This window comes from Panthera tigris, chromosome B4 (assembly GCF_018350195.1).
Source record: "Panthera tigris isolate Pti1 chromosome B4, P.tigris_Pti1_mat1.1, whole genome shotgun sequence".
Lineage (NCBI taxonomy): Eukaryota > Metazoa > Chordata > Mammalia > Carnivora > Felidae > Panthera > Panthera tigris.
Window position 1 is genome coordinate 56488479 of NC_056666.1, and position 16465 is coordinate 56504943.

At 35.9% G+C, this 16465-nt stretch overlaps 1 protein-coding gene across 20 annotated transcripts in view; it reads right to left on the reverse strand.

Moving 5' to 3' along the window:
• SOX5 (SRY-box transcription factor 5) overlaps positions 1-16465 on the reverse strand; it is a 930253-nt gene that overhangs the window by 188132 nt on the left and 725656 nt on the right. For 18 of the 20 annotated variants that reach the window (XM_042991948.1, XM_042991946.1, XM_042991954.1 and 15 more), the window contains 2 exons: positions 13973-14145; positions 8622-8690 (listed from right to left, as the gene is read on the reverse strand). In XM_042991948.1, coding sequence (XP_042847882.1) covers positions 8622-8690; positions 13973-14145 — 242 coding nt within the window. Of the gene's footprint in view, positions 1-8621; positions 8691-11528; positions 11611-13972; positions 14146-16465 lie in introns of those variants that run through there. The other 2 variants (XM_042991960.1, XM_042991961.1) reach the window with 1 other exon arrangement.

A 16465-nucleotide genomic window follows, 5' to 3' on the forward strand; every position in this document is an offset into this window, starting at 1 on the left:
GTTTTGGGATTTGAAACTCCAGGTATGAGAGAGAGGAGTGAGGCCTGGACTGAGAACAGTAGTATTTGGGGCACCTGGGTGACTCAGTCAGTTAAGCATCTGACTCTTGATTGCAGTTTAGGTCATGGTCTCACACTTCATGAGACCAGTCCCCATGTCAGGCTCTCTCTCTCCCCCTCCCTTTGCCTCTTCCCCTCTCTTTCTCTCTCTCTCTCTCTCAAAATAAAAGAAAACTGTAGTATTACTTGGAAGTGGCTCCATCAGTTCACCTCTACCCCAACTACATCACACTTCCTCAAGAGAAATCCTAAAACAAAGACTTTTGTATCCATGCTTGTGATGTATGGCCAGCTTCCTGTTCTCACTAGAGCAGTGTCCACCTGTTGATAAACCTCATTCATAGTCACAGCTCCCAATCAACTTTTCCTTGTATCTCTTTTAAATCTGAATTATTTTTTTTAAATTTAAGTAGGACTTTAAACTGAAAGAGAAACATCAAATAAACAAGCAGATAAAAAATGGAGGAAAAGAAAATTTGAGGAAATGAGACTTTAACTTTTTAAAAGCGTCCTCAAATTCCAACTCATTAAGAAATGACAAGAACAGAATTAAACAAGAACAGGATAAACTGAAAAAAGAATTATTAGGGAGAAAGAACAAGCTTATGGAAATTAAAAAGGCAATTTCTCCAACAAAGATGCAATTAAACTGTTTACAAGATAAATTTCAGGCAATCTCTGAGAAAGAAGACTCAAGAAACAGAGGCAATAATATTGACAATAAGAAATATATTGATCAATCCATAAAAAATATATCTGCCTCACAGGAGATTCAGAAAGAATTAGAAAAATAAGGAGATAAAATGGGCAAAGGAAAAAAAAAAGAATTCTTTAGAGCAAAAGAATAACTCTTTAGACTAAAAGATTCATGTCGTTTGTAATAAATGAAAAATATTTGTATACATTCCAGTGAAATGTCACAGTAAATAGAAGACATAAAAGCTTTCAGAAAGGAGAAATATTGGTTGCCATCCACAAAAAAATGTCAGATCAACATCACATTTCTTGTAGATGTTAAAAGATGATGGATCAATGGATTTGAAGTATAAGGAAAATCTTTTCTAACCTAGAATTCAATTTGCAGCCAAACTATCAATCAAGTAGAGAGCTTAAACAGAACATTATTTAGAACATTTTTACCCCAGACACTTTAGTTCCTAAGTATCCCCACACCGTTCCTTTTCTATCAGGAAGTTTCCTGATGTGGTTCCAGAGCAAAATATGGAGATAAACCAGGAGGACATAATAAGAAACAGTGATTCCAGCTCTGGAGAATCATAAATGGGTGTCCCAGAATGTTGGCTGGACCAACCAATCTAAATGAAAGCAGGACAGATGGCTAGGAAGCAGGTATCCAGAAAAGCGGGGTTTCAGAGATTTGATTTATTCTTGAGTATTTACAGAGTTATAAGGCAAGTAACATGAGTAACATGAGGGGCAGGGGGAAGAAAAGGCAACTGGAAAGCACAGAGCTACACAGAAAGGAAATAGGAGCATCTGTTTTATTATATCCAGAAAACAATACATAGACTTGTATTTTAAATATAAACACCATTTTTTGATTTTTAACTTTTAGGATTAACCAATAGGTAAAGTGTGAGAGGTATGTGTGTATACATACATACACAAACACATGTATTATATATATTTAGAGTAAACATACAGATAACAGAAATTGGCAGTTGGGAATAAGAGAAAAGAGATGCCATCCTCATCTGACAAGGCAAGTGCAAAGAGACTATTTATAGTTGGTTGGAAAAGAAAAGAGGTGTAAGTAAACTATTTAAAGCTTAAAAGTACCTGCTGGAAGAATTTAAATGACTTTTATAACGACATTGTAAGGTGCGGGAGGGGAATAGGAGAGGTTGTCAGGATGGAGATACAAAACCTAAGCAAATCTTCATTTCCAAGTTAATGATATTCAAAGTTGATAAGTCAGGAGCAGCATGATAATTATATTTTATAGACAGTGAAGAAAATACTAAGAGGTTATTAAAAACGAAAATTTAAAATATTCTAAAGTGGCTCCTTCTGAGTAAAAGGATTGGGCACAGTAAATACAGGAGCATATAGAGCATTGGGCTCTGGACAGTTGCCTTCATTACTCTCTTGTACTCTTAGCAATGTGACATGTGTTACATCAGCAAAGATTAAACTATATAGATAGATAGATATCAGTCTATATAGATATAGATATCAATGTATCTGTATCTCTATCTACAGAGACAGATTTATCTAGACAGTGAAATACTATGCTGAAATTCCATCATTAGGTAATTGCCAGGAGATGTATTAAAATATGCTTAAAATATTTTGAAGTGGCTCTGTCTGAGTAGGACAGAGAGCTGCAGTTATCATCACGGCTCCTCTAGGAGATGGCGCCTATCTTCTCAAATTGGAACTTCTACTTCCAGAAAGTGCAAGGAAGAGCAGGAAACCATCCTTAAAGCTACTTCTTTGTATCTCCATATTTTCTCCTTTTACAGTATATCTGAAAGCCAAAAACTATATCCTGTACGGTTGTGGTGTATTTTATTTCCTACAGCAAAACATGAGTCAGAGCTCAAGGAGTTAATGCATTTCCTTCTCAGGTTGAAATGCTACCTTAATTGCATGGTGTTTATTCTTGGCATTTCCAGTCTCCTAAAGAGACAAGGTTACTTTGCAATCTCTTTGTGCTCATGTATGTGCGTGGAGTCTTGTTGAGGGGGGTAAAATGCTTCCAACTTACCACACTCAGAGAAAGAAATCATAAATCAGCAGGTCAGTCAGGTACTATTATTTCACCTTTCACGTTATTATGTTTTCAATACAATTTTTCAATGGATTTTCTTCTGCATAATAATTTATCAAGAATTGCTAAAACTCTTAATGAGCTCAGAGAACTTTGGCTCCAATAAAATGAAACCTTTATCACAAATTGGTTGAGCCCATGACTGCAACTAATCATTCAATTGTACATAAGTCAAGTTGTATTTTTATTTTGTGGGAATAATTTCCCAGGGAAAGAAAACTCATTTGAAAACTTTGGGCCATTAAGCCTTAAATGGTAGAATATCAGTAAAATAAAAATGAACTGGGCCAAGACTTGGGAGACTTGGAATGCAGCCATTCTTCTACAAGTAACAACTTACGTGACATTGGGAAAATCTTCTAACCTTACTTGGTTTCAGTTTACAAATGTCAAAATGAGAGATAGGTCTAAATAAAGGCTATCTAAAAACCCCTTGTAGTTCTAAAATCATATGGATTGTTGGAACATTGAACTTAAACAGTTTTCAGTGGCCACTGCCATGTAGACTATACTCTTTTGTTCCTAGAAATTCTCCTCTTGCTGGAAATACTCATTGAATTTTTCATCATCAGAAACACAGAAGGAACAAGTTTTTCTCTCCTAATAACTTAGGCAAAAACTTTAAGCATTCTGTGCTCACTACATCCCAGGTATAATCCCATTCCTCGAACTAACCTAGTATCACTTGGTTATTACAATTCCCATTAAATAGATGGGAATAATGAAACTCAGAGGGACTAAGCAATTTTCCCAACATCACACAGAAGATGAGGTGTGAAGATGTGAAGACTGAATTTAGGTATGTCTAATTCTAGAGACTCTGCTCTCTATCTTCATTTTTAGTCATTTAATACAATTAAAGTTATATTTCACACAGCTAAATGTAGTCCTATACCACCTAAAGAGCCAAGCTCTTCCTTACATACCATTGAATATACACTGACCAGCCCAGAATACAAACGAACAAAGATCTGTCCTTTGCTCTACTCTTAGCTCTAGACAGAATCAGTGACCCAGATCTATTACTAGTCCTGCAAATGCATACCTTATGAATCAGAAACAATAAGGAGATTATTAAATATCAAATCTTTGCCCCTAAAAGAACACAATGAACAACAGTTGGAAAAGTTTGTCAAAAGGGAGAAGGTAACAGGTATGTGGAATCTCTTAAGAAAATTCAAACACTGAACTTTCAGTATGGGAATCATGACAAATATGCATTTTAAAAGAAGCACATCTTTAAAATTTCTCTTACCATTATCTGAAGTGGATTTCCTACTAGAGCATGTTGTTGGACTGACCCTATTAGAGGCTAATAAGAGCCTAAATAAAATTCCATTGAGTATTATTGAAAAAGGATTAAAAAAATTTTCAACTAGGACATGCTTCCCCCACTCATTCCCAAAGCTAAAGAAATCCTGTCCCATACAAAGCTTCAAGATAAAAAGGAACTTGAGTCTCCGGGGCATTCAGTTTGTTGCCTTAATGGAAGCTGAGTAGAGGTCACTCATTCATTTACTTTAAAAGGTTTTGGTAGCAGTGAATGAAGTCAAGATTAACCGTTGGTCTAGGATCATTACTGGAAACATAAACCACCTAACTGTCCCTATTAGAAACAGGTTGATTTAATGTAAGAAAAGAGATTAGTCAGAAAATAAAACTGCTAAAAGATGGGCACTTAGCATAAGCAAGAGAGTAAAAGAAAAAAAAAGGTTATCTTTAAAAAAATCTAAAGTTATTTTTCTCTGAAATATCTATAAATTTTATCTCACATATTAATGTGTATTAAGAGTGAGCTATCTACAGTAAGTAGGAATGCAAAAAATTCTATTTTTTTAAGGACAGTAAACAAAAATATTAAAGGAAAACACTGCTGAATGGGAGAAAAAGCAGACTAGAAGTTTCTTAGTGTCCCTAAAACTAAGAGTCTCATAAAGAAACAGACAAGTTCTTGTGGGAAGACAAGATATTTTTGGTATTATGACATGATTTTATTTGTAGAATGAACTGATTTTTGATGTTGCAGAGAATAACAGAGAGCTTTCTTGTTTCTTCTTTTATCCTAATGTGTTATGTGAATCGACCTAGAAGACTATAACTCATAAAGTCTTAGAAGACTATAACTTATAAAGTCTTCATAAGGAAGTAATGTAGATTAAGTTGTCAATCCAATTAGAATCAGGCAATTGTAGAGTTAAGTTTGCTTTTTAAAGAGAGAAAAACAGTTCATAAAAATTGATCCTAAGTGATTGAATAAAATGGGTGAATTTGCTAATTCTTATGGCATTTTCTCTTTGAATAAATAACTACAGAGTAAAACCTACTACCACTCTTTTCATCTGGAAAGAAGAGACAGAAATAACAGGCCAAGAGAAATTTTGATAACCTGGGTCATTTCAATATATGAATGTTTGTGCATACACAGACAAGTATAAACATGTTCATACATTTTTTAATTGAATGACATATACTTCAAATGGAATAAAAATGTCTAAATTAACCTCTCCTTTAAAGAGATCTCAGTAAAATGAAGAAATGCTGGGGAACATCATCCTCATGTCAGTTAACATAGCCATCAAGGGTGAAAATTTGTCCTGCTCTTCTATCCTGTCAATCTAATCCATCTAGCAGATCTGCCTACCTATCTAATGTACTGCAGGCCTTTACCAACATTTGGGCCAAGTTAATGTCTTGTATGTTTATAATTGCAACCGAAAGCTTAAAGGTGGCCTTAATTGTGGTCTACTAACATTTCAGTCCACTATTCTACCAACAAAGGAACTGGAATGCATTGTTTTCTAAAGCCCAAAGCAACAATGGCATAACACGTAAGAAAATGCAATCAGGATGAACAATGTAAGTAGGTATGTTTATTTCTATAAGGTCTTAGTCTCCGTATAGAAGAAAAAGGAAGTAGATCAAATTCAAAATATACTACCTAAGTACTTTCAGATATCAAGTAAATGTAATCTATTATAAATTCTTATGTAAACATTGATTATGTGAGCACTGACAAAAATAAATTTTGTAATAATATTGATGACTTTGATTTGCCTTCTACTATAGCAGGTTTGATTTTTACTCTTCTTCCTTGCTATATGCTGCTAAGGAAAGGGGGATGAGGGAAGAAGAAGAAAGGGAGAGAAAATATTCTGAAAGAGAAATATTGTAAGGATTTATACGAGCAAATAAAAGTATCTGTTCTACATTTTTAATCATCTATTTCTACACATGTCACTACAGAAGTCCTTCCCATAACTGTTTGAGCAATCTCTCACTAGACTAAATATATTGTGACTTTCATAATTGTTAAGTATTTGTGAGATTTCCCCAAATCAATGATTTATAAAATATACTTTAGAACTATGCTTTTAGTTAATGAATATACTAGAAGCTGTGAAAATGAATTCCTTTCAGATCATCAGTCTTGCTCAGTACCTTTTTTTTTGCCTGAAAGATTCCCTACTTCCAAGATTAAAAAAAAATAATAGATTAATGGGTTTTGACTCTGTCAGTATCATTTATTTGTGCTAACACTAGAAAGAGGACAAATAAATAGATACAGTATCTCAACATCTCTTAATGTTTTCCTAAAATTACTATTAGTATGACATTAATTCCTTTAGGGACTATTGGTGTTTTGTTTTTTTCTCACTCTGTGAACTAGTGGAGGCCAGCAACTTAACAGTTTGATCATAGGAATTTTAAGCTTTTAAAATTCTCATATTCAGCAAAATTTCTACGAGTAGTCAGAAAACTTTGCTTCTGATCTTAGTGCAACCTGTAAATGGTTGTGTAATCTTGGGCAAGCCATTAAACTTGGCTTTAGCTCTCTGGAATACAGTTTCCATAGTCATATCATTTCTAGGGCAGGTAAATGTTAAGGAACTTCATTTTAAAAATTCTCTTACTTATAAACTGTAGTGCTCCGTGCTCTGGTGCAAGGAATCTATCCATTTCAACACCAGGCCACTATGACTGAGCTTAAAATCCACATTTGAACGTAGTGGTCGTAACTGTGGCAGGACTCCAAAAGAACTACTGAAGGTGTTGGCTAAACTTATATGGTCAGGTGACATAGCTTATGAGCCTTCTACGTATTCATACTACTGGTTTAGATATATTTTTGCAATTCTGTTTAACAAAGGACTATCTCAGTATTACAAAAATTACAAAAATTTAAAATCACCGGTGTGTCTTCAAATTACAGTGAAACCGAGTGACTTGCAAAGGGCCATACTGCTGATTATGGAATTGCTTATTGATAATGAGAAGTTGCCATAAGCATTTTGTTGTTTTAGATTTTCAATAATTAAAAACATATTAAATGTAGTTAACCTGGTATCATCAACTAAAACTATATTCAAAGACAGCATACTTAGACTGAACAGGAAGTCCAATGAACAGTTTTAAACCACTGAATAACCACTTGCCAGATATGAACATATGTAACATCACATTAGGATTTGCTGCTTGTCATTACAGTGAAGGAAAGCAAAGAATCCTGGCTGGATCATCTCACTGATGTTTCTCTGTCTCACCAACCTGTGACTAGCTCACTAAAATTTCAGGTGCCCCAAGAACGAGTAAACCCTGATTGTGCTATATAATCCAGGGAAATGAAGTGTACTTGACCCAGTTAGGTAAAATGGGCTAAACTTCGTTGGCAATGAAGTCTAAATGTGATTAAATACAAAAGTGAACTAATGTAGACATGTATGCTTCTGTCTCTTATGGTATTTAAACTTAATAAAAGAAATATGCTGGATTCTCAAAATAGAACTTCAAAAGAATGATAAACTTCTTCTTAATATGTTGGCATCTCAAGATAGAAGTCCAAGAGAATGATGAATTCCTCTTCTCTAACATATGCTTCTAAAGGGTAATGTTACATAGGGTTGGATTCATAGCTCTATGAATCAGATTCCCTTTCTTGCTAGTAATAGCAAGTATGTATTGAGGACCTACTGTGTGCCTTGATACTATGCTGAAATGCTCCACCCATAACTCCATTAAATCCTCATAAATACTCTATGAAATAGGTGCTTTCAGAAAGGGAATTTTCAGAAAGGGAAACAATTTTGTCATAATTCATGCCGCTAGCAAGTGGTGAAGACTGGACATCTCCGACAACTTATTTTTTCTTTTTGTTGGCAATATAGCTGCTTTCTTGTTCTTCATGGATGGCTCCTCACCATCACATGTTTCCATATAAGCAAAATATGCATAGAACATGTCTATATGTACATAGAGCCCTTGCTCTTGGTTCCTCCAGGCAACATGAAGGGTGAAATTCATCACCTTCCCTAACCTCAACCTCTATCGCGTGTGGCTCTTGAGCATACGGTAGAACATACTCTCTGCCACTGCTCTCTCACAAACTTGCCATACCTTTTTGCTTTGCCTCCCCTGCATGTCATTCATTAAGAACACTGATGGGCATGTTAAAGAATAGAGCAAATGAAATCTTTTTAACATATCTCTGCAATAATTTCCTTTTGGTAAAGGATGAAAATGACTGTCCGCTTGCTCAGAATGGAGCTTCCTGACATAGTAGGGCCTGTGATGGCCACCATTTGCAAGATTCTCATGGCACAGGAGATAACACGGCATGAATTAAGCCAAAAATAATGTTTGTGTTGGAGGTCACTCCAGTAAGGTGATCTAAAAATTAGAAACAGAATATATATATATATATATATATATATATATATATATATATATATATATATTTAATTGGAAGTATGTATGAAATTATGATTTCTGACCTGGATCTGTTGCTGAAGCAAATTGATTTTGTGTTGTTGCTGCAGGAGCTGCTGCTGCTGTCTTGCAATCTGTGGAGAAATTGCACATGAAAAATTTAAAAGTATATTGTTGTCCCAGGGGGAAATTACCAATGTTCTGTTTCTCAAAGTTTGATTTGACACTGATTAAGATGATGAAAATAGATGTGCCTGTGCCTCTACACGGTACCAGCAATTCACTCTTAAGTAAGATCAAACAAGGTATTTAGTCTTCTGGAACAGTTTCTTTTGGCCTAAAACAAATGAGGCCTAGGACACTATGACAGTGATCGAATCCAGTATGAAATGGTAGAGTGTCAAAAATCCCTCTTCCTTCCAGGCAATACATTAAGAGCGTACTGCCTCTGGCATTTTTTAGCTCTTTTCTACAAAAGAAAGTATCGCGTCAACAGGGGGTTATTTTCACCTGGGAGTTCAGGGTAGCACAAAATATTGTGTTAGGAGAGGCTGTATGCCTTCGTGAGGTTTTGGTATTTGTTTTTGTTTTTTGGGTTTTTTTTTTTTTCATAAATACTGCCCTCATTTCTACCTCCCACAAACCCCTAAACTGCTAAGTCCTCAATGCACTCCATTATGGTTTCTGCTCCCAGTCTTAAGGATTCTGCTCTCACTAAAAAGATTCCTCGTAAAAGTCACGGTTAACGTCATTTTTTAAACTCTAAAGTGTCTTTTGGACCTCGCCTTTTGGCCTTTCATCAAAATTCAACACTGAAGTTTTCTCCCTCGATCTGAACTTTCCTCCCTGACTTCTACGACATCACATTTCCCTGGGTTTGCTCCTGCCTCAGTCTGTTTCTTCATAGTTACCTTCAATCGCCCTGTCCAGCCATTCAATGCCATAGTTGTATATGGCTCAATTTTAGACTCAATTCTTCCCCCCAGGTGCCAAGTGTTTACAAATTTGTTTCTCTAGACCACACCTTTGTGTTAAGCTTCAGACCCATTTTTCCAATGGCATTCCCAAGAATACTTCATATTCAACAAGTTCAAAACTAAACTCAGGACTTAGCCCTCCATGCAGTCATCTTTGAGTGTTTTCTAAGCCAGGGACTAGCACAATCACCTCCTGTTATTCACTCTTGTAACACCTTATACATTTACTTAATACTACATAACATACTATGATTTTATCTTTATCTTATTTTTGTTTTAATTAACATGGTACTGTCAACTAGGTCGAAATCCATAAATACAGTGAGGTGAGGAATCGTGTATATTTTACTCACTGTGCAAAGCATGGTACAGAAGGAATATTGATGAAGAAAGCATGAATGAATAGATGAGAAGAAAATTTTAAATACTTTATTACATGCTGTCAGGTAGGAAACCTTCTCATGAGAATGTAACTTCTAACTTCATAAAAAGTATCACTCTTTTATAAATAAGCTCTATTTCTTACTCTCATCATGTTATAATCAAGATTGTTTTCATTATAAATGTATGTCCCTTAATCTCTGTATCACAAAGCTAAAAATTCAGGAAAAATTTGACACCTGCAGGGTCCATTACTCTGAATGAAAGTAAAGAAACTGTATGAGGAACATGGGTCTACCTGGCTGCACAATTAACTTTTTATTTCCCTTAACGGCACTGGTACAAATTATAGTTATTTACGTGCTTTCATTTTATCTTAGGAACAGGGTTTTTAAAAATCAATTTTTTTCCCCTGAAGAAAGCAGGAAAGAAATGGTAGGAAAAGGAGTATCCCTCTTTTACTTAAATCTGGTCCTTTCCTCCCACATATCATTTCAGCTGAAGTTTAAATTTAAATCTTTCTTTCAGCACCTTATGAATTCATCAAGACATTGACCACTTCACACACCCCTCCACACTTCCTCCCATTCCAAGCCACTGCTTTCTCCTTCTGGATTATTATAATAGTCTCCTATTGCTCTTTCTGCTTCTGCCTTTGCTCCCTACAGCCTATTATATATCAGTATCTGGAGAGATCCTTTTAAAATATAAGTTGTGTCATGTTATTTATCTTTTCAAAACCCTCTCACTCCGAGCAGAAGCCAGTGTCCATATGATGCCTGCAAGACCCTGTATGATTTGGCCTCTCTGGTTTCACCTTTTCCTGCTCTTCCCTTTGTACCCACCCCTCCCCTACTCTTGCAACACTGCTCTCCTGTCTCTTGAACACACCAAGAATGCTCTTATCTCCCATGGATATACCTGCCTCTGGGCCTTTGCACTTGCTTTCCCCTCCATCTGGAACCTCTGTCCCTAGATAACTGCACTGCTCACTCCCTCATCTCCTGCAAGTCTCTGCTCAAATGTCACCCTGTCAGTGAGGTCTTCCCTGATCACCCATTTTAAAAGAGCTTCTCTACCCGGTACTCACATCCCTAATTCTCTCCTTTACTTATATCCCTTATCAACATTTACTATATATTACCTGTTTATTTACTATCTTTTCCTAATTAGAATTCAACACATTAGGAATTTTTGTCTGTTTTATTCCTTGTTGTATCCCAGTAACTAGAACAGAACCTGGCATCAAATTGGTGCTCAGTAGTTGAATTTGTTGAATGAAAGATGTGGAATGGCAGTGGAAGAGTCCAGTGGCAAAGCTGATCAGTAAACAGGTTCATTAGCATCTCTAAGGGCTGTAATGGGAACAGTAGAGTGTACAGAGTAGGGACACCCTACAATGAGTAGGGAGTTTGGAAAGGAGGGTCAGAAAAGGAGTTCTCAAGAGAAGATACACTTAACCTGAATCCTACAGAGTAAGCATTAAATGTGTTTCAGAGATTTCCCTGTGTCCTAATGAAAAGATAAATGTGATCACAAGCTTGGTGGTTATGCATGCCAGCACTGCATGGTAGAGAAGATCTTGGGGAACAAAACAGGCTCTAGAAATCTGACCTGAAGCTTTCACAGGGGATCTTCTCTCAGGCTATGCAGGCATCATTGCTTAGCATCTCTCCAACAGAGGAGAGAAATTCTGGAAGAACCTAATGATTTCTAACATTCCAAGAATAATGTCAGAAAAAGTAAAAAAAAATTCTAGAATCTTTGATGATGTGTGCAGATGGGCCAGAATGTGAAAGAAGAATGAAGAGGACTTTGCTCTCTATTAGTGATCACTTGGATTTTTCAGGACAAATATGCCCTTAGATCCACCAAAGGAGGGATTCTCTAAAAAGAAGTATCCCAGAAACAGTTTCAAAAGCTGTTAGAATCTTCTAGAATTCAGGTGTTTGAAAGTATTGAGAATTGTGAACAAGAAAAGAGTAGTCTTTTTCTAGACTGTCAGAGGCAAACATACTGAACTTTTATCACAAGGGTAATGCAAGAGAAACATGGGCCATATTCAAGAACAGGCCAAATGTATCTTCAAGGAAACCGATGAGGCATTTCATTAAACATGAAAGCATTATCTTTCAAGCAGAGATGAATGACCAAGTAGGGAAGAGTAAACTGAAAGGAGTCTCCTCAAATGTAACCTGAATATTTCTTCTTTCAACTCTGCTAGTTTACATTTTGAAAACTGCTTATGGGGCGCCTGGGTGGTAAAGTCAGTTAAGCGTCTGACTTCGGCTCAGGTCATGATCTCACAGTCCGTGAGTTCGAGCCCTGTGTCGGGCTCTGTGCTGACAGCTCAGAGCCTGGAGCCTGTTTCAGATTCTGTGTCTCCCTCTCTCTCTGACCCTCCCCCGTTCATGCTCTGTCTCAAAACTAAATAAAATGTTAATTTTTTTTAAATTAGAAAAAAAGAAAACTGCTTAGGAAGGGTTTTGCAAGGATGTGTGAAAACACAAACACCCGTAGCTAACTAATGGTCTTCTTCCATTTAGGATGGTGAATGGACTGAGCCCAGAATAGGGGATGGCAAAGGAAGTTAGCCCCAGAAAAGATGTACCATCTCTCTATGTAAACTCACCCTAAGACTCCCTTCTTTCTTTCCCAACACTACCAATTTTCTTTAGTGAAAGTTCTTGTGTATCGCCTCCATTTTCCTACTATACATTTGTCAATTCTTATGTCTCATTTCTACCGCTAAAGCTCCATAGAAGCCACACTCATAAAAGGCCAACAGTGAGAAACTAAATGACAAATCTAGTAGCTTTGTTTTTCTGGAATTGTTCATTTTCCTTTCTCTACCAGCTGTATGCCACTATCTCGCAAGGATCTACCCTTAGTTCCTTTCCATTTTCTCATGATGTCACCACTATTCTAATTTAGGGCTTACAAACCTGTCATCCCCTTCATGAAGCACTCTGGCCCCAGATATTCATATGGCTGCCTCTTTTCTGTCAGGGAGATCTGAACTCAACTGCCAGATCCAACCACCCAATCTAAGAAACATTGCCTTGCCATAGCAATCAATATTTATTAAATTACTGTAATTACATTTCATCAAATTACATATCACTGTCAAATTATTTTGTTAATTTCTCTTTTTCTCCGTTAATCACTTCTCTCTTTCCACTAGAATTTAGCGGTTTTATCTTTCTGGTTAAGTGACGTAGCCTCAGAAGTTAGCACAGTGCCTGGCACATGAGAGACATTTGATTACTATCTGTTGAATAAATGAATGAAATTTATCTACTCCAGTGGTTTAAACTACCATCTCTATGTAAATAGTCTAAGAAATTTAGTTGAGCCCTGTTTTCCCAACTGTCAAGTGGTATTTCTTGCTGTTTTTCACATACCTCTAGTTGGAAAACCAACAGCTCTAATTCAACATGATAAAACCACCTGCTTTTCCGAATTGCCCTCTTCCTGACTTTACCTAGTAACCCCGGCTCAGTATCTTTCCTCAATCTTTTGCCCACTCAAAAAACTCAACTAATCATAAAATTTCCACCTGTTTATTCTTCCCTTCTCTTTTTTCTGTGGTCATTTAAGTTTAGACTCTTACCTAGTTTAGATTCTCACTCCTTATTGAAGTTATTATAATAGCCTTCTAACTAAACTTCCTGTGCCATAACTAATTTTCTTCACATGTTGAATCCTACTTATCTGCAAAGCTCATACTAAACACCTGTTGAATGAAATCTTTCACAGCGTCCTTGACTAGAAATGTTCTCTTGACTCGCCATGATTCGATCTGGTACTTTTCGCATGACCTATCAGAATTTCACCTTGGTTACAATTACTTCTGTGTTATATAGCACGGAAGTAGCTGATTAAGCTTTTTCAGATCAAAGTTTTTTGTTTGTTTGATTACTTTGTATTTTGCTTTTTATTTATTCATGTGGGGTGGGAAGAAAGGCTTTTATTGGACTTTGTGTGCCTAGGAGAGTGACCTATGAATAGCAGGCAAAACAATGCCTCAGGAATTTGTGTCTCAGGCTCTTACTCACCTGTTCTTGTTGCTGTTTGGCCAGCTCCATTTGCTGGCGCTGTTTCTCAATCTGAGATGCAGCCAGTTTCTTCTGCTCATCGTGGGCAGCCAATAGCTGCTCTCGCAGACTGGTCAGTTGATTGATCATACCCATGAGCTGCCTCTCTTTCTCAGCTAGGCTTTCAGGAGTCCCTGAAAATAACATAGCAATAAAATATACAAGAAAAGGGAAATGAGGAGAGAGTGATTTTTCAATGACAATGATTCTCTTGTATAAGAACTATTCTAAATGTAAGGTATATACCTACTATATACCTATATACACAAGCATATACCTACTTTGGATTTTTCACTAAACAGTGAAAAGTAATGGCTAATTCCCCTTTATAAAATATCAGAATGAACAAATATTTTGATTGTTTTTATGTATGATAAGTAATCATCCATAGCTTTTGATTTTACAAGTAAATAAAAAAATGTCTGGGTGAGCATCTACTATTGTAATGTTCTATGCTGGGATCTGACAGAAATAAAAAGAAGCCTAAAGCACAGCTCCTGGTCCTAAGTAGTTTTTTGTTTGTTTGTTTGTTTTGTTTTTTAATCAACTTAAAGAGGCAAGACAAAAACATGAACATTTAAGAACCATAGTTATTAAGAGATCAAGTTATTATTATCAGCAATACGATTCTCCTTTTCTCAAAAAAGAATCTTAAAGAGTTGGAACCAAGGAATTCTACATGAAAAAGGGGGAAGATATCTATTAGCCAATATAATTTTAGACAGTTTTCTCATCTGCCACTCAGAGGCTTTCTTCAAAAATAGCATATCGTTAGCAGATAAAATATTCAAGATTGAGAATATAAATTTAGGCTATCATGAGGTAATGAAATATGGTGGGAAAACTAAGAGATCATAACATAGCCACCCAAGATTATAGTTAATTCAAGACTTGGAGAAGAAGTCACAGCAGTCATTTAAGAATAAATAACATGCTCTGGATATTTAAAACATGCAATGAATGTTCTTCGACAGGTTAAAATACTGATTTGATGCACCAGAAAAGTGAGCGGTTCACCGAAACAGGAACAATATCACTTTTAGATGTTCTTTTCAAATTCACCAGATAGACAGGACCCCTATGGTAAAGTACTCGCAGTAGGAGAGAACATACTTTTTAATTACAATTTTCACTTTAATATAAGACACTAAGCACTAGTTTAATAATGCATTTGCCACCTGTATATGTAATTAGATAGAAGGATCTGTTACAACTCAGTCACCCTTCCCCATCCCACTGTATTTCTCTCTAACAATTTATGCTGAAGATGCCTGTGCCTTTTAGGAAATAGTAGCTATCATTAGTGGCTTATAATTTTCATGTGCCCATTTGGAATGGAAAAAGTTTCTAATGTAATTTAGGGCTAGAGAATAAATATCTAGAAAAGAAATTATGAATGAACAGAAGTCAAGAAGCATGCATTGCATTCCTTATGATTAGTACCTAGCATTACTCAGGGCAGGTGCCCAATAAATTGTTGCTAATAATTTATTATACTTCAGATATTTGGGTTCTACTGAACAGCTGAACACTTATTCTAAGAATAACAATATAACTGTTGCAATTAGAATTCTAATAATAAATAATCTAAATATATACTGGGACATTTTTTTAAAGAAAATATTCAAGTGACGGTAAGATATACATCTTCACATGTCATCAGTAAAGAGAAATACATGGCTACCACATTTCTAGGAATACATACTAGGAAAAGTAATACATAGCAGGCCTTGGAATCCTCATTATCTGCAAAGATAATTTCACTTATAAAAATCTAGCCCAGGAAATTATAAGAAATTAAGTATTAAAAAGTGTTTTATATGAAATATTAGAAACAATCTCAATTTCAAATGGGAATAATCAAATAATTATGAACACCCAGATCATAGAGTATTTTGCATCCATGAACAAACTTTGTTAGAGAATATTTAATGAGTTTTTTCATGATATAAAGCTAGGTCAGGGGCACTTGGGTGGCTCGGTCAGTTAAGCATCCAACTTCAGTTCAGGTCATGATCACAGTTAGTGGGTTCGAGCCCTGTGTTGGGCTCTGTGCTGATAGCTCAGAGACTGGAGCCTGCTTTGGATTCTGTGTCTCCCTCTCTCTCTGTCCCTCCCCCACCTCAAAAATAAAAATAAACATTAAAATAACTTTTAAACTAGGTCAAAAAACTGGGTAACAATAAAACATATGTGAAAAGGCAACCTACTCAATGGGAGAAAATTATATATCTGATAGAAGGTTATATATCCAAAATAAATAAAGAATTCATACAACTCAACAGCAAACAAAACACTTAACTAAAATCCAATCCAACTAAAAATGGGCAGAGAATATAAACATTTTTCCAAAGAAGACATAGGGAAGGTCAACAGGTACATGAAAAGATGCTCAACATCACTAATCATCAGGGAAATGCAAATCAAAACTACAGTGAGAGATCATCTCACACC